This window comes from Corvus kubaryi, unplaced genomic scaffold, assembly GCF_017639235.1.
Source record: "Corvus kubaryi isolate FWS band 111438036 unplaced genomic scaffold, C.kubaryi_AGA036_p1.0 37284, whole genome shotgun sequence".
Taxonomy (NCBI): domain Eukaryota; kingdom Metazoa; phylum Chordata; class Aves; order Passeriformes; family Corvidae; genus Corvus; species Corvus kubaryi.
The window spans coordinates 1,218,537-1,237,495 of NW_024581088.1; the positions used below are offsets into that span (position 1 = coordinate 1,218,537).

The 18,959-nt window shown below is 52.0% G+C and overlaps 1 protein-coding gene across 1 annotated transcript in view; it reads right to left on the bottom strand.

The window, feature by feature from the left end:
- GALNT17 (polypeptide N-acetylgalactosaminyltransferase 17) overlaps window positions 1–18,959 on the bottom strand; it is a gene marked incomplete at its 5' end in the record, with an annotated part of 84,205 nt that overhangs the window by 35,985 nt on the left and 29,261 nt on the right. Inside the window, 2 exons of the mRNA XM_042026581.1 lie at window positions 14,300–14,497; window positions 16,148–16,322. Coding sequence (XP_041882515.1) covers window positions 14,300–14,497; window positions 16,148–16,322 — 373 coding nt within the window. The remainder of the gene's footprint in view (window positions 1–14,299; window positions 14,498–16,147; window positions 16,323–18,959) is intronic.

The following is an 18,959-nucleotide window of genomic DNA, read 5'->3' on the forward strand; positions in this document are numbered from 1 at the left end:
GACCATCAGGCCCCTCCATCCCTTTGCCAGTCTGTCCCTGGGAAGTTCCCAGTTCCCTGTCAGTGACGATGACTTTTCCCCCTGATGATGCTGTTGCTTCGAGACTCTTCAAAAGTGAGCTGGGGTCAGGTATGAGAGCAAACAAAGCCAACCCAAAACCTGCCAGTGGACTGGAAATGCTCCTCTTTGCTCCCAGGGAAGGAGGTAAACTTGATGCTAATCTCTGCTCCAAGCAAGTGTAATCCTTCTGCATCCCAATAAACTGTGGCATCTACAAGTACAGCTCCAGCACATCAGTGCAGTGATGTGTGTGACCCAAAATAAGAACATGAGGACCAGGAGACTGCTCTCCAAAGCAGCTGGGTGTGCAGAGCTCTGCAGCAGTTATTAGGCTCATTTAAGCACCAAATTAAGCAAAGAGTGGGAGGAAAGACTGATGAAACCAAAATCTGATCTCCTGCTCCACGTTTAACCTTAACTTGGCAGCTCTGTCTGCTTCTATGCTTATTTTTAATTTAGTAATGCTCTGATGATTTATTTCCATATTAAAGCCTGTTTCACAAAAGCTGAAAAAGAAACGACTGCAGGGGCAGCAAATTCTCCCTCAGAGCTGAAACGAAGCCACTTCTGCAGGCACACAGGGAATGCGGGCTGATTTATGGCCAGCTAGGCCAAGGGAAGCACTGCTGCCTGGAAAATAAGCACTCAAACGACATTGTCTGCCCTGCTAAAACAGAAAACGTGGCTCTGCTGCAAGCCCTGAGCACTGCTGGGGCTGCAGAGCCTCTTGCTTTGTGTCAAGGCCTGCCTGGAAATCTTGGACAGGGCTGAGAGCCGCTCTGGATGGAAGATGTGGAGGCACCACCAGCCTGGTGCCACAGCCCACAAAAACTGCTAATCCTGTGGTATGCTTGTTCCCATGAATTCCCAAGTGATTTCTCCTGGCAGTAACTGCAGGTTCCCATCCCCAAATCAGACGGAACAATCCAGCAAAGCAGCCATCTGCTTCCTCCATCTCCTCATTCCTGTTCCAAAAGGAATTGGGATCGCTCCTTTCCGTCCTTTCCGCTTTATTTTTAGAGCGTCTTCAGCCAGAGCTCAGCTCCCCACCCTTAAAACTGCACCCTGTGTGCTTCTCTCTCCTTCCAACCAAGTGTTCTTCCAGCAGGAATATTCTAGTGGACACAAAATGTTTGGTGACCAGTGGACAGAGAGCTTTGCAACACAAAGAAAACAAACCATCTTGTGGATTAGACAGACCTAGATCCTGAAATTCACACTGAGGACGGGCAAAGAGCTTCAGCAGACTTTGTCATCTCCGAGAAAACCAGATTTTTCATTTTGTTCCCTCTCAGAAAAGTGACAAACCCATGACTGCCCACACACAAGTGCAGCTGCCTACGGACACAGGGAAAATACAGAACTCACAGCTCCTGGAGTTTGTTTGGTTTCTGCTCTGGAGATGATACCCACACAGCTGTCAAGTGGAGCAGAGAGATAAGCCTAAACACGAGGCTGATAGAGCTCTCAGGAAGTGCTCCCATCCCTTTCCTTCCCCAAGAAGAAGCCAGCAATGCACTGAGACATCCCAATGCCCTGGGAAAGAGAAGGAGGCTCAGGGGAGGTGCTGTATGAGGTTAGTGGGGACACTGGAGCACCTCCCCTACGGAGAGACGGGCTGGGAAAGCTGGGATTGCTCAGCCTGGGAAAGAGGAGGTTGTATGGAGACCTCACAGCCCCTCCCAGGGTCTGGAGGGGCTCCAGGGAAGGCAGAGAGGGACCCTGCCTCAGGAACTGGAGGGACAGGACAAGGGGAATGGGGTCAAACTGCCAGAGGGCAGGGATGGATGGGATATTGGGAAGGAATTGTTCCCTGGGAGGCTGCCCAGGGAAGCTGTGGCTGCCCCTGGATCCCTGGAAGTGTCCAAGGCCAGGCTGGATGGGGCTTGGAGCACCCTGGGATGGTGGAAGGACCAAGGCTTGATCCCTCTGTGAAATTCCACCACATGCAGGGAAGAGCAGCTTTTAACACTCCCATTTTCCTGCATCGACTACTCCATCCCAACAGCTTCTTATCATGATCTGCCTTATTGTCCCTTCCAGTGCACACAGCCCACCAGGGAGCTTCCCAATTCCTCCAAACTTGGAGCAAAATGCATCAAACTTCATCCTCACACCCTTTCTCAGTGCCAGCCTTTGCTCCTGCCTCTGTTTTGGCTGCAAATGTTCTTGACACATTTAATGGTTCAACTGCAGTCCCACTCAGGACTGCCACAGTTTCAAAATCTCACGTGGCACCTTCCCTGAAGCCTGTAGCTCTCCAAGTTTTTAGTTCTGCCTGCATGGAGTTTGTACCAAGAGAAATGCACAATTCCTTGGCACCCTGCCTTAGCTGACTTCCCACACCTCAAGAAAAAGTTCTGTCATTGCAACAGGAAAAAAAAAAAAAAGAACTTTTCCCTAAAAAAGAAGCCAGAACCACGGGATCACATGGCCATTAAGTCCCATTTGTGGAGAATCTTGGAAACCTGTCAGCTGCTCTTTCCTCCCAGGGCTGGGCTTGACAGAGCAGCAGTGATAAACGGGGAGGCAATCAGGGTGCACATCTGGGGCTGTGATTGATGCCTTTCCTCACTGCCAGCAGAGCAGAGCTGTGCTGGTGCTGCCAGGGCTGGTCACAGGGGGCCAGGGCCTCTGCAGGCACCAATCCCCTGCTCAGCAGAGGGAAGAGCTCCTTCCAAACAGTCCCAGCAGTGACTTTGGGAAGGACTGACAGAGCAAACCTGAGCCTGCCTCTCTGCAGGGAGTGAGGAGCCTCTGTGGAGGCTGCTCTGGGTATGGAGCCCACCCTGTGCCACCTTTTCCCAGCACCAAACACTCCTCCTAAGCCCGGGTCTCCCATTCAGATCAGTTTGCTGCAGCCACTGAGGTCTTACGGCAGCACTCAAAAACGCTGGCAGATGTTCACCTAAGTATTTCGTGTCCTTTTCTTTTCCCCTCCCAGAGTACTTTTTCCTGAAGGGAAAGCACAGAGAGTGCAGAGAGGAGGGGGAAGGACACACCAGGCTGGTGTTCAGCAGGGCTGGCACGGCATTAACCCAGCACAGCCCACAGCTGTGGCTTGCAGCGTGCCAGCCCCGTACCAATGCCTCAACACCTGCAAATTTAAACCAGGCCTAAAGAAGGGAGGGGATGGGCTGCAGGGCAGTAAAAGGCTGCTCCCCAGGGCAGATGAGCCCGGAGCAGCCCCAGCCCCTCGCAGACACCCGATTTCTCTGTGTCCTGTGGCAGGCTCGCAGCAGCTCCGTGTCCCCAGCAGAGGCGAGTGTGCCCAGGCATTGATCAGAGCAAAGCGAGCACGAGTCAGATCAGGCTCAGAACAACCCCAAGCTGTGCTCATTAGCAAGGACCTGCTCGTTTTCTGACAGTACAGCAGCTACAAGGCACCAGGGATTGGAAAATGTGTTCATTAAGCACCACGGGGCCCACGGCTCCCTCAGCTGTCACGGCACAACCTCGGCCAGAGCTGCTCCCACCAGCTGCTCCCAGCCTCCATCCCCCTGCAACAGACTTTGGCTCTGCCCAGGCCCTCTCAGCACTGCAAGCACAGAGGGTTTCTGATTTGGAGACCCCAGAAATCCTAATGAGCTCTGAGGACTCCTCCACACCTCAGGTGTGTCCAGGTAGGGTTCGTACCCCTGAGCCAAAGCTGAGGAGCTCGTGGTGGGGAAGGGGGAGCAGGGATGATCCAGCACCTCCCCAGGCCCTTCAGGATGAGCAGGGCTGATGCTCACCTGTGAAGCTCCTACAAATGGGCTTCTGTGGGTAGGGAGCCCAGAGCCAGCCCCATGTACATCATTTCCAGGCACTGACAGGATCAAAACCAGCAACTAAAACATGTTCCTGGGTGACTTCACTCACACAGGAATGCCAAAATTCCCTGGCAGCAGTGCAGGCTGCAGTGCTCGAGCTGTGCTTTGAAAGAGCCCAGCAGTAACTCCACCAAGAGCTGGTGTGGGTGCAGAAGGCAGCAAATCCCAACTCTGGAGTTGTTCATCCCCAGAGGGGAGGTGGGGAAAGGGTGGGGGCACCCACAGGTGTCATGGAATCCCAGAATGGGCTGGGTTGGAAGGAACCTCAAAGCCCATCCAGTGCCACCCCTGCCATGGGCAGGGACACCTCCCACTGTCCCAGGCTGCTCCCAGCCCCAATGTCCAGCCTGGCCTTGGGCACTGCCAGGGATCCAGGGGCAGCCCCAGCTGCTCTGGGCACCCTGTGCCAGGGCCTGCCCACCCTCACACCCAGGAATTCCATCCCAATATCCCATCTAAACCCACTCTCAGTTTAATGCCACCTGCCTTGTCCTGTCCCCCCAGGCCCTTGTAGAGTCTCCTTCCAGCCCTCCCATAGCCCCTTCAGGTCCTGGAAGGCCACAGTGAGGTCACCCCAAAGCTTCTCCTCTCCAGGTGAACAATCCCAGCTCTCCCAGCCTCTCCTCCCAGCAGAGCTGCTCCATCCCTCGGATCACCCTGGAGCCTCCTCTGAGCTCCTCCAGCAGCTCCAGCTCCTCCCTGTGCTGGGCCAGGGCTGGGGCAGCTCTGCAGGTGGGGTCTCACGGACCATCAGGACCCTCCCAACTGCTCTCCCTCAGATTTCCCATTTGCAGATTTTCAAAGCTGTGCTGGGAACCCGGGATGAAGGGAGGTGCCCCCCTGGCTTTTGGGTTTGCCAGGGCCCTGCTCCCATCCCTGGGAAGACACTCCACAAGCACCAGGAAGACATTCCAGGGTGGAATCTGGGGGAGATTCAGTCCAGCACAAAGCAGCAGGAGGGGCTCTGGGCTGGGAGGGACGGGAGAGTTTGGAAAACCTCCCATGCTCCAAGGCTGAGGGGCCGGGAGCTCCCAGGGCATCCAGCACTTACTGCTGCAGCCCGTGAGGATGAGAGCAAGGATCCATTTTCCCTTTAATTTAATCTAGGCCTATTTATGCACTGCTGGCTGCAAAGGACAGTGAATTAAAGTGCACATGAAAGGAAATCATAGCCCTCAGCCCTGGCTCTCAAACGCTCTCTAAAGTCTGTTTGATGAAGGGCTGCTCTGCTTTGTCACCGAGCGCCCCTAGGCTCCATTATCACTGCTTTGTTTGGAGTCCCCACCTCCAAAGTCATTAAATACTTGCATTCTAATGAAAATGGATTGGTTTTGGCCAATAAATCACTTGAAAGCCATCTGCCAGTGAAAAAAAAAAACTTCAAAAAGCCAAATTCCCCCAACTCCTCCTCGCATATTTTTCCCCTCTGCTTTCGATTTTAGAGGGAAAATATGTTTGGATAATCCATCAATGGCAGCTTTCTCCTGGGAAGTGTGAACAGACCACAGAAAAGGCTCAGCTTGGCTTTGGCTTCCAAAATCACTTCATGGACCACTCGGAAACAATTCAGGCAGCGGGGTATGAGCTCCGAATATCGGTGCTGCCCCAGATTGTTTTGTTTTTATTAATAAGATTATTGCAGTGAAAACAGGCTCTCTGAAGCTTAATTTTCCTAGCAATTGTTAAATAATTTAATACCCATCTTTTCTGTCTCTTTAATGCCTCTGAAAAAATCAAAACCCGTCACAAATTAAAGGCCAAATCCTGTTTACTCTTTCCATTTCTAAAGCAACTCTGACATCAATAAAGGCTGGTTTTGTGACTTGGGCTCAGATTAAAGTTCTGTCAGTGCAAGTAGTTTTATTTTTTCAACCAGGAGCATAATTTTTTTTTTTCTTTTTAATCAAAATAATTCTCTTATGCAAAGCTCTAAAAATACAAAAGCAAATGCTTCCAGTATGGCCAGCGTGGTTTTCTTCATGAAAATGGATTACATGAACATTTCCTGCCAATAAACTACAGCTCCCTTCAGGAAGGAGGATTTGCTCCCTTGCCTGCAGCTCTGTTCCCCCCCTGAAGGGACAAGCCAGGGGCTCAGTGTCCCTGCCCAGTTTCCAAGGCCTTTCAGGGGGAAGCTGGGCTGACTGGTGCTTGAGGGATTTCAGCTTTACTTGCAGTAACACCTTTAATTTGGCCTAGAGTGGTGGTTTTGTAGAATCACAGAATAACCTGAGCTGGAAGGGACCCACAGGATCAGCGATCCAACTCCTGGCTCTGCACAGACACCCAACAATCCCACCCCTCCTGGCCCTTCACCACCTCCCTGTCCCTCCCTTGGATCATCTCCAGTAACTCTGGATCTTTCTTACACTGCCCCCAGCGCAGAGCAGAGAGGGACAATCACAGCCTTAAAGCCTTTACAAGTGTCCCAGGATGCCCAGAACGATGATGGAATTTGCACCATCATCAAGACTTCCTGCATTTATTTTCATCCAGGAATCACTGAAACAACCAAGGAGCCCCCCAAATTACTGACTCCAGCCAGCCACTTCTCAGGCAAAGCAGGGAAATGTCCTGGCAACAACAAGCAGCCCCACCCAAGGCTGGGCAGGGCTGCAGGGGGTTCCATCTGCTGGCCTGGAGGCTCAGCCCCCACGGATGGATGTCCCCCGTTCCTTCCCTGGGGCAGGTATTTCATACTGAACCCAAATCCCACTCCATGCCCCCAAATGTCCCACCTCAAGGGTGCTCAAACACTGCTTTTGCAAGGTCACTTGGCCAAACCAGCCAGGCAGGAGCCCAGCTGGGTCCCTCTGCCACGGCGCTGTGACAGCCCTGCCCCCAGCACTGGGAAGCTGCACAAACACAGCTCCTCCACTCCAGAAGCTTCTCCCTAACCCACAGAAGAATCACATGGCTTTGGGCCGTCCCCCAAACCCTGGTGCTTGGTGGGGACCTTGCCAGGTTTCAGCAAGGATCTTCTGCTCTGGGTGCAGCCAATCCCAAGGAGATTCCCTTCCAAGAATACCAGGATCCAGCACTGACATCCATGGAGAGCCTGCTCATCCCACGGGCTGCTGCCAACCAGCCCCAGGTGCACAGAGCTCAGGTGCCCCCTCAGCAGAGGCTCTCCAGGCAGTGACATCAATCTGCTCATCTTGTAAAACCTGACACCACTACAAGTTATTACAGAGCCTTCTTTACACTTGGCACTAAATTAGGTGACATTAAAAACCAGCAGATGAAGAATTCCTCGTAAAGGGGCCCAACAGCAGCAATCTGAGCTCCAACACGTCCGTGGCAGCTTTCTCACACCACAGGGAATCTCTGGGAAGTTTAAGAGCTTCAAATTAGCACACCAGGGAGTGAAGGCCACTTTGTGCAGCCAGTTGAGGATCACTTCTCCCAGTACCGTTAACATAAAAACTGAGAAAGTCAATTAAAAGATTTTTTACTATGTGGCCTCAAATCATCCCCAAAAAACCCTCAGCATTAAAAGGAAAACCCAAACTGAGAACACTGAAGAGGTTCTTGCTGGAGTACTTTAGAAGCTGATAAAGCACTTGATGGTTTTAATTTAATCTGGAGATGGACGACAAAGTTATTGAGGTCATGATTCTGACCTAAATCTTCCCTCTCCTACATTTCGAGCCCAAACAAGACTGACGCTAATTAAACAAAAAAAAAATCCCTCCATTTCTTCTCTACTAGACCAGGCTGGACAGGGCTGGGAGCAGCCTGGGACAGTGGGAGGTGTCCCTGCCCATGGCAGGGGTGGCACTGGGTGAGCTTTAAAGTCCCTTCCAACCCAAAATATTCTGGGATTCTTCTGTTATTTGTTTTCAAGTTTTCAGAGCTTCATTCTCTGTGGCAGCCAGGAGTGATCAGACCTTGGGTTTCAGCTTCACACCCCTGGAAGCACAGCTCTCCAGGAGCTCAGGATGGATGGGTTTGATTTTGTTCAGGTGTTTACACAACAAGATGTTTGCAGCAGCTCTTTCCAGAAGCACCAACAAAGCCTTGCCTGGGGAAGAATCACAGAATCATGGAATGGGTTGGGTTGGAAGGACCTTAAAGCCCACCCAGTGCCACCCCTGCCATGGGCAGGGACACCTCCCACTGTCCCAGGCTGCTCCCAGCCCCAATGTCCAGCCTGGCCTTGGACACTTCCAGGTTGTTCCCATGCTGGACCAAGGTCTGGCCCAAAATCCTTTGGGGCTCCAGGGATTTTGCTGGAAATGATGCTGAGCCCTGACATGGAACTGCAGCCAGTGCAGGGATGGAGGAGAACCAGACCTCAAGGGAGATAAAGCCTTTGGGTGGCCAACACAGAGCTCTGGTCTCCTTGAGCTGCTCAAGGAGAGGGCCTGGCCTTTAGAGCCTGGGGTGGATCACCAGTGCCAACATCTTATCTTCCTGTTTGATTTAAATTTTATCTGTTTAAATTTCATATGAAGCCATTGAAGAGCTCCATGAGCCTTCTGCAGCTGTTGGGACATTCCCACCCATCCCATCCCATCCCATCCCATCCCATCCCATCCCTCTAAGCAAACACCACCATCTTCTCACACATTCCAGATGAGGTTTCCAAAAACAAATTCTCATTTCACTGCCCCACATCTGGCTCCTATGGAAATCTTTCCCTCAACTTCCAAATGCCAGAAGAGTGAGAACATTTTAAACCATCTTCACACAGAATCAGGGACCTTCCTGCAGTTTGGAGATGTTAAAGCCAGAAAGAACCAATTTAAAAAATATTCAGCATTCTGTACAAACGCCTCAAGTTTTTTTCAAAACAAACCAACAGAAACCCAGGACAAATCCTGAAAATCCTGCCTTTTCCTCACACCTGTGTCCAGGCACCATCCCTGAGATGCCTTCTGCCACCTTGAGCAGCTCAGTGGTGATGAAATTATTTATAAGAGTTTAAGCAAACCTGTCTGAATCTGTTACTGAGGGTCTGATGTGCACCTTGCTCACCCTGCAAGGGTGTGGATGTGGGATGTGCCACAGGAACCACTTGTCCCAGGCACGGAGATCCTTTCCCATCTTTTTATGGCAGTAGAGGTTATTCCCAAGAGCCCATAGCTACTTCAGAGGTTGTGCAAATCCTGTGTGCACAGAAGTTTCAGGCTGTTACAGTGAATTCCTAATTCCTAGGAATTAGACTAAATGAGGAAAGAAACAGCATTTGTTTAATTAAAACAAAGAAAACACCTTTGGGCTTTTGAATGCCATCACGGGATGGTGGCTGCAGGAAGCCCCACGGAAAAATCAATAGTTAGTGGTTTCTGGAATGAATAAATAAATATGATAATGATCCCACCACAAATCCCTAAGGTCCAGTGAAAGCCCAGCCACCAGAGAGGGGCAGCTCAGCACCCCCTGAGCTCTGTGACTGAGGAACACTTTAATTAAACACAAACTCTTTGTTAAGCAGCAGAACCTTCTCCCCGCTCCTGGGCCATACTCAATAACCTAAAACCCCTCTGTTTTTCCCATCTCCACCCCTGCATCATTCCCACACCTGGGATGAAGTTTGCTCTTTCCTAAGTACACTGCAAGAGCAAATTCATTAACATTTGTGAGGCTGAGACAGCAGGTAATTGGGTGGGTTAATTAACATTATTTTCATCTTTATAAAAGAACCCCAAACCTATCAGCCCTTCTATTCTTTCCTGATCCATAACTCTCAAACCCCATTTCCTCCTCACAATTATCTTCATTCTAATTAAATGAGCTTTTGTCTTCCAGCACCAGTAAAGATGAAGTGCCACATAAAACATCTGCAGCAAAGCCCTGTCTGAAGCCCAGTTTAACCTAAAAGCTGGCTCCCAGCTGCCATCTGTGCATGGCAGGCTTGGAAAGAGGCTTCTTGTCACCTCTGGAGCCACCTGAGAGCTTCTCCAGCCCCAACACCTAATGGGGGTTGCTCACCAAGGGAGCCACTGAGGCTCCACACAGCCACGTGTGGAAAAGGCAAAGAGAAAGTCAGGAAATCCATCACGTTGTAAATAATCCAATCTATCCAGGGAGAGGGTGCAGTCAGCAGCCCTGAAGCGTTCCAAGAATGGGCAGACCTGGCATCTCACAACGTGGTTTTTTGGGCAGGGGGGCACCTGCTCAGGGGCTGGCCTTGAGGGTCTTGGAGAGCTTTTCCACCCTCAGAGGCTCTGTGATGCCAGTGACAGCGGCTCACTGCCCTGTCCCCCCACCACTGAGGGACCCAGGCAGCAAAGATCCAGGTTGCACAACTCCTGCCAGCAGAAAGGTGTGGCCAGCCCCATTTCCACGCTCAGGTGAGTGTCCCTCAGCCCCAGGGCTGCTCAGTGTTCACTCATGTGGCTCCTGGATGAGATCCAGGGGCAGGAGAGCGTTTCATTGTTTTCCTGGACCAGACCCCTGGAGCCATCAGTGTCTCACACCTGTAATTACAAATCCTGGGGCTGCCTCTGAAGCACCATCAGCACATGGGGCCAGAAACCTCCCAGATTTCAGCAGCTTTTGGACGAAAGCTGATGCGACACAACCAAACCAGGTCAGGCTCTGGGGTTCACACCAGTGAAACAACAGGCTCCAGACCTCAATGAACCTCAAAAAAGCTCATGTTCTGTCAGGGGGAAATAAATCATTCCTGAGGATGCTAAAAAGCTGGGTCCCACCATGGGATACGCCAAGACCAGGTCATCAATCTGCTGTTTCACAGCATCTCCAAAGATCTCACTTGGATTTCCCACAGGTCACTGAAAGCATCAGCTTTCTTCCATTTTTTGTGGCCTCACAGGTTTCTGGGCCCTCAGCAAACTCTGATCAACACCTGTCATCAATAACTGGATCAATCCTGGCTACATCTCCACAGCAAAGCACATCCAGCCACGGAATGCAGGCACAGATTCCCTCCTAGCACTCAGCAGGAAATCCCAGCAGCCCTGCACCTCGCTGTGGTGAAGATCAGGATCTCTGTGATGACCATTTCCGATGTCATTTTCTGTCTGCCTCTTCTGGGAGAGCTAATTCAGCCACGATCCATTACCCTGGAATCACAGCTTTATCTCCTGCACAGATGTAGGCAGAGCCTGGCAAGGCAAGCCTGGCTGTGAAATCAGGCCCAGCTAGTGCTGAGACTGGGGGGATCTTTGGTGTATCAGCATTTTAAATGTTAATGTGACAAAAATACAGCAGCAGATGTACTGCAGAGCCCAGGTGTTAGAGCAGAATTCCCCCCAGGGATTCAGTGAGGCTGTTTCTTGCAGGGTATTACTGGGTGAAGCAGGAGCCAGTTTGAGACTGGGCCATATTTTAGATGAATTTCATTTCAAAGAGGCCATCAGCTCTCTGCCTGGATAATCATATCTGGGAATTAGCCACGAGAGAAAACTGCCCCAAACATAGCCACAAGTTCTGTCTCCAGTCCCCACTGAGTGAATTTGGTCACTTGTGGGCTCACAGGGCTGGAGCAGCTCTGGTGGGCAGGGAACTTCTGGGGCTGCCACAGTCCCCACGCACCGAGAGTAAACCCAAAAATAAGGGAGAAACTTTTTACTTCACTCCCATCCTTTCATCCTAAAATATCTCTAAAAAACTAATGTACCTCTGTATGCTGTAACTTCCAAACTTCCTCTAATCCCATGCCTAGGCACGTGGAGCACTGCACTGGCATCCCTTCCATGCAAATATTGCTGCAAAGTGCAGATTTTCACAGCACTGTGTGGCACAGAAAGAGCTGCTGTCATTATTTCTGGTCTGTGTGTGCTTCCCCAACAGGACAGAGGTGCCATTAGCCTCCTGCTGGGGACACTGCCCATTTATCTTCTCTAATCCTGCCCCAGTGCCTGCCAGCAATGATATTTCAGGTGTTTGATTATCCAACACGGCTGGGAGGTGTCTCAGGGCTGTGTCCTTCGCCCGGGCTCCCTCAAACCCCTGAGGCCTCTGCAGCAGAATCCACATTTCAGATGCCTTTAACAAATCCAGGTGTCTCCAGAACCCTCCTCTGGTCTCTTTTCCATGGAGCTGAGCGGGCAGATCCCTGGGATTACCAGGCTGTGGATGCCCTGGGGATAATGGGGCACCCCCTGCTCCAGGGTTGTGTCCAAAAGGGTTGTAGGAACCCCAGATAAAAACCTCTCCCAGCTCCTCCTGTCAGTGACTGTTTGCAATCAGATGAAATGCATGGATGTGATGCTCAGTGTCCTGCCCAGATTTTAGCACCATGCCTACATTTTTTAAAGATAAAACAAGCACCACAAAAACCTAACAGGACCTTCTGGCCAGCAGGAGCCAACTCCCACAGAAAAGCCTTCCCTTCTGTGGGTCAGCAGCAGATCCATCCCCAGGCAGCACCTCTGGTTCTCTGCACCAAACCAAGGACAAGAAATGTGTTGTGGAAGTGTCCAACATCCCTGTGACCCCATTTACTCCTGGCTCATTGGTAACCCCAAACTGGTTCATATCTGGGGAGCCTGGGGCAAAGCCACATCCTAAAGAACCCAAATCCTCCTTGTGTAGGTCCTGACCTCCCCATTCCAACCCTTCATGATCACCCAACCCTCCAGCTCCCCTCAGGTCTCAGCTCAGAAACTCCTCAGCTCAGCACTCTCTGCCTTCTCATCTCCCCTCACATCAAACACCTTCCAAAAACCAACATCAAACATCTTCCAGAAACCAACCAACCAAACCTCACCTCCCCTGCCCCCAAACACCTTCCCCAAACCAAAGCTGTCCCTCCCCACGTGGCTCTGACCCAGCTTCTCCTTAAGCACCCCTGAGTGCACTGACACAAACTCCAACCCCGTTCTGTGAGCACAACAGAGCAGAAGGTGTTGCAGATCTCTAAATGTCACATTGGGGGCTCCAGTTGCCTCAGTCACCTCAAGGGACAGGTTTTGAAGCCCAGCCAGCTCCCAGGGTGGTGCCACAGTCACAGGGGACACTCCTGGGTCTCCCAACTGCACCACTTTGGTTTAATAAAAGAGGTTGTTCTTCCTTGACTGCTGTATTTACTGGCTGAGAAAGGTTTATCCCAGCAGTGTTGATCCCCTTTTATCACCCTCCAGAGGCTCCAGCAAGAGCTGCCAGCACCACACTGCTCACACCTCACCTGCAAAGGCTTTTGGATTCCTCAGCTTTGGCTTCTGCATGGCCCAGCTATCCTTAAACAAGTCCAACAGCCTGAATTTGGTTAAAATAACTGTTTATTTGTCAAAGCCCTGATTCCTGTCCAGAATAAACTGACAGTTCCTCCTCTGAGGGCTGAATGAGCTGCCTGGAACAAGGGAGCCAGAGGAATAACAAGAAGTCTCAGTGTGAATGGGAATAGACCTAATTCCAGCTCCCAGGGATTATGTCAGTGAGCAGAGCAGAGCTGCTTGGGTCCAGGATTCCCAGCAGGCAGGGACTGCACCGTGCAGCTGCTCTGGGCCTCAGGACGAGGCTTCTCCAGATCAACCACGCCAGGAGCCAGGGGGATCCGACCCTGCTGGCCAGACACCACTCCTGATAGAGCTTCACCTGTGATCTCTGGGGGCCGTGGAGGGAACACCTGTGAGCTGTGCACACAGAGCAGCCCCAGCTCCCAGCCACACCCAGCTCTCCCCTCCCCTCCTGCTCTGGGTTTGGGCTCATCCCACCCCTGAAGCCTGGCAGGGCTGGAGCGCATTTCAGAGCTGCCAACCCTTCAGCTGGAGTGTTACAACAGCCTGAGACACATTTCTCCAACGCTTGCCCTGGGAGGAGAGGGACTTTCCATTCAGGAAAACACAGTGCTGTGTTTCATGGATCCACACTCAATCCATTCCATGGGAATAACCTCCCCATTCCTCATGGTTTGCACAAACTAACACTGGAACTGAGGCCAAACCGCTTTGTCACCTGCACTGCAACACCAGACTGGCCAAACCTGCACAGTTCTGCACCTCCCCAGTGTGTTTGTTACCAACACCCTTTTCCAAACCCCAAACCCTTCCAAACCCTCCCTGGCTCATGTCACACAGCTGGTGGGGGTTATGACGTTGTCCCTGACTCTCCAAGGTGACTGCCTCACTTCATCTTCCTGCATTTTCATAGAACTATGGAGTGGTTTGGGTTGGAAGGGACCTTAAAGCCCATCCAGTGCCACCCCTGCCGTGGGCAGGGACACCTCCCACTGTCCCAGGCTGCTCCCAGCCCCAATGTCCAGCCTGGCCTTGGGCACTGCCAGGGATCCAGGGGCAGCCCCAGCTGCTCTGGGCACCCTGTGCCAGGGCCTGCCCACCCTCCCAGGGAACAATTCCTTCCCAATATCCCATCTAACCCTGCTCTGTCTGAAGCCATTCCCCTTTTCCCTGTCTTTCCAGGGTTCTGTGTGTCCCTCTCCAGCTCTCCCACAGGAGCTGGATGCCTCCCTGCCCTCGCTGCTGGTCAGTGAGTGCCCCCAGCCCTGGCCGTACCTGATGGGCAGTGAGGGGTCCCCGGCGTCCCACCAGTCCTTGGGGGGGCTGATGTACATGCACCACAGCTCCCAGCTGTAGCCGTGAGCAGAGTTCTCGTAGCGCTGCACCTCGAAGTTGTCCTGCTTGATGTTGTCTATGGAGGGCAGGATCACCCTCTTCCTGTTCTCCTGGATCCGGGACAGCACCGGCTCGGCCCTGGGGGGACAGGGGCAAAGCACAGCAGGAGAGGGTCAGTTCTCTGCAGCTTCCATTCAATTCCTCCCCAATATCCCATCCATCCCTGCCCCCTGGCACTGGGAAGCCATTCCCTATGTCCTGGCACTCCAGGCCCTTGTCCCAAGTCCCTCTCCAGCTTTCTTGAGGGCTCCCTTTGATTCTCGAATTTCCTCAGAGCCTTCTTTTCTCCAGCTGAACAACTCCAGCTCTCTCAGCCTGTCCTCACAGGAGAAGTGGTCCAGCCCTTCACGTTCCTCCTCTGCACCCACTCCAACAGCTCCATGTCCTTCCTGTGTTGGATGCAAACATGATCCATGGGCTGGGAAGCCTGGCTGGAAACCTTCCCTTCTGTAAAGCAAGGCCAGGAAGGGTCTGCTTGGTTTAAACCACGCTTGAACTAGTCCAGACTCCCCCCAGACTTCCCCCAGATCCCAAAACCCCAGGCAGAACAGGGTAAATTCTTGAAAGCAGGACTGTTGGAAGGATCTTTTTTTCCCTTGGGATGCAGTTTGATGATATACAGCTAAAAAATTCATCTCTGGGATGCAGTTTGATGGCTTTATAGCTAAAAATGTCATCTCTGGGCCATTTGCACGTGTTCAGAGCAGGGGATGTGCTCAGCCTCACCTCTGCAGCCAAGAGCCAGCTGGGCTCAGTGTGCCCACACCAGGGGGAATCTGGGGGAACTGGTACTCCCAGTGCCCCCAGTAACAGCAACAGGTGGGAAACACAGAGAGAGCCAAGCCCACAGTGCAGAAATGCCTCCTGTCTATCCCTAAAAAAGAGCTCCAAGAGCTCAGTCAGTGGGAGCTCCTCAGTGAATCAGGTGTGAGGATTGAGTGACCAGAGAGAGGAATGTTCCTCTGGGAATACAGATCCCAACATAACAAACAGCTCCTGAAAGACCCCCTCCAGCTGCACTGGCACTAAAAAGGATTCAGTAGCTGTGCAGAACTCTGGCTTTAACAGCTGCAAACAGGTTTTTTGTGGCTGTTACTGTGTTCAAATTCAACACAAGCTTAGCTTCTTCCACCTCCACTTTTCTAAACATGGACCATTTACTTTTTACTCTTGGTTAAAGAAAAAAGAAATCCCTTTCAGGCTCCTGTCATGATACAGATTCAAACTTGAGCCACTTGAGCTCAAATATTTTGAATCTCTCTGAAAAAAAATCCTTATGAAACACCTCTTGCTGCTTCTGCACCTCTGCACTTATTCCCAGCAGCAGAGGAAACAAATCAATCCAAAGCATCTGAGCCTTCCCCACTGGGATCCAGCAAAGGGCACAGAAGTGGGAAACACTTTCTCCTTCATTCCTTTGCTGCCTGGGCTCTTTTAAACTTGGAGGAATTACTTAAGGCTAAGGGAATGGGAAATCATCCTGAAAAATGTAAGCAGGGAGCAGGGAAAGTGCAAGCATAAAGGCAAGGAACAGAGAAGGATTACAAGGACCAAGGGCAAGGAGAGGTTTTCCTCGTAGGTTCCCATCATGCCATTCCATCCAGAAGGAATCCTGACGGAATCCTGGAGAAGGATTAACAAGGCAGAGGACTTGTGTGCCATTCCGCAGAGACACATCCCTACAAAAGGATGGACACTGCCTGGTTGCTGCAGCCCCCGAGCACCTACCAGCCAGCAGTGAACTCCACGTGGGCATCAAAGAAGCCGGTGACCTGGCCCGTGGCCGCTTTCCAGCCCTCGATGCGGGCTCGGATCAGCCCTTCCCTCTTCTGGTTCCTCACGACCTTCACCAGCCCCGGGTAGCGCTTGTTGACGTATTCCTCCAGCGGCGCCTTCAGCTCCTCTGGGGACAAGGACAGAGCCGTGGGAAAGGGCAACAACAGCTGAGCTCTCACCTGAGAGAAACCAACCCACTGCGGGGAGGGCTTGGAGCAGCGTCACGGGGCCGAACTCCTCCTGCCCACGCGGTCAGGCAGCGCTGGCTGGCACAAGAGGCACTGAGCACAGCCCACACTGAAGGAGTTCGAGGTGGCCCAAAACGCTGCTGCTGGGCCAGTGAGGAGCCCACAGGCCACCTCAGAGCAGGGCAGTGAGGGGATGCTAACATTCCTTTGCACTAAGGGAAATGGAGCTGAAACACGAGGACAGAAAGAAGGCACCCATGGACAGCAAACACTCTGAACTCCTGATGGGGGTTTGAGCTGAATGCGTTGCTAGAAATGCTGCAAAACCCACCTGAAGTGACTCAAACTACATCAAAACCGTGTGGGAGCTTCACTGCCCTCTTCTCCCAGCCTCACCACTACAGCCTCGGCACTTGCTGTTTGTTTTGCCACCAGAAAAATTGAAATTCCCCTTGCTTTTATGAGGGGATGAAAGGGATTCGGGCTTTGTTCAGGAGATCCTCCCACCCCAGATCTCGTGTTCACTGCAGCTCATGTCCCTCTGTTGCCCAGGCCTGTGTGTGCAGTGCCTGGCACCCTCAGGGACCTGCAGCCCTCAGCCACCCCCAGCACAGAAATTCTTGAGAGTACGAGATTTGAGCATAAAAGACACAGAGGACTCTGAAGGTGGGAGCAGATGGAAGGTTGCAATAAAGGATAAACACGAGTGTGTTTTTCAGCCCTTTGGAGAAGTGCCAGTTCTCTGCCAGAGAAACCTTGGTCCTTTCGGTGCCTGCTGCACCAGCTCAGCGCACAAAGCTCTGCTGGAGAGAGGAGCTAAAAGCTCAGCAAAGCCACTGGGCACCAAAACAAACTCTCAACACCATGAAAGCAGTTCCTGAGAGTATCTTTTATCCCTGTGAGGCTTCAGGACAGCAGAAAATTAAGGCATGATCCGTGACCTCAGATTATAGTCTACTGCCCTTCACTGCACTCTCTGTCTCCAGGACAAAAAGTAAAGAGGGGAAAAAAAAGTCACCATTAACCACCCACAGGGTGAAATCCTCGAGACACACGAGCACACGTGGGCTCCCACATGAAGGAAACACACAATGGAGAGCAAAGGAGTAAACAGTAAGGCTCATCTGCTTTGAAATCTTCAGAGGAGAAGGATTATCTGTTCCCTTCCCCACCACGCCTCCTCCCAGGCACAGCAAATGTGCTTTCTCCACACTGCCTTTCTGGGATGCTTCCCCTCATATCTCCATTTCCCCAAAGTCTCCTTTCTCTTTTATGCTGAAGTGGGAATAAAAAGAATAAAGCAAATGAGCCCCTTCCTCAATTCAAAGCATCTGCATCACACACATCCATAACTCAGCAACTTCCATTTCGTGCTGAGCCACTCGGAGCAAAACCAGGATTTTATGGAGACAACAACTCTCCCAAATGGTTTTAAGGAGACAGAGACACCGATTTTTTTGACAGATGAAGCCCCACAAGCACAGCACGTGGAGCTTTGGCAGCAGGTAAGTCATTAATGCAGCAGACCAGTGCACCATGGAGTGATTAAAACAACTTTCACATTGGAGCTGGAATCTCAGTGGAAGGAAAACAAGAAACTCCTCTGGGGAATTGTCTGAGCAGCTCAAAGCAGAGCAAAGCTGCAGTGAAACAGAAGAGCTGTGATGTCACATCTCACAGGCAGCAAAGGGTCAGACCTGAGAGACCCCCGTGCTCACCCTGCTGTGTGACAGCAGCTCCTCAGAATGTCCCCAGGGAGCCAGAGCAGCACCTGGGGAGTGGCACCAGGGTATGTGGAAGGTGCCCATGGTTGGCACCACTCTGCCCCTGGTCACTGGCAGGGGGCAGGGCCCCTCTCCTGCCCACAGAGTGTGACACAGGTGTCCCCACAGGGCTGCTGCTACACTCCAGGGACACAAGCACTGACAGCTGTGAGAAATGCAGCTCCAGGCCCTCTCTCCACCAAGGGTTTCCTGTACAGCCTCACACAGATTTCAGGCTTGCTCCCTCCCTCAGCCCACAGCACACGGCTTTTGGGGAGAACTCCCTTTTCTTCCACGCCTGAGCAGCCCTTATGGAGAGGATGGCTGCACCCCTGCACTGGGCCAGCCTCACCCTTCTGAGCTGTCCTGCAGCTCTGTGAGGAGAGGGCACAGAGCACAGCACTGTTCGGATATTCTGGGATACATCCCTGGCACTCAGATGGGGTGGGCTCTGTATCTCATTTCCCAGAGCATCCAGAAGTGCAGGAGTGGAAAATCCAGTGTTGGCTAACAAAAGTGAAGTGCCAGTCTCCAGGAATCCCAGAATCCTGGAATGGTTTGGGTTGGAAGGGACCTTAAAGTCCATCTCATCCCACCCCTGCCATGAGCAGGAGCACCTTCCATAGCTCAGGTTGTTCCAAGCCCTGTCCAGCCTGGCCTTGAACAATTAAATTCTCTGAGAAACTCCAGCAAGCCCTGGCCCAGGGCCCCTTGTCAGTGATGTGGCTGTGTGGAAAAGCATCAGTGGGAACCCCAGTGCCTGCACAGCTGCACTGGCACAGCTCCTCTGCTCCTGGGGATGCTGATCCTGTG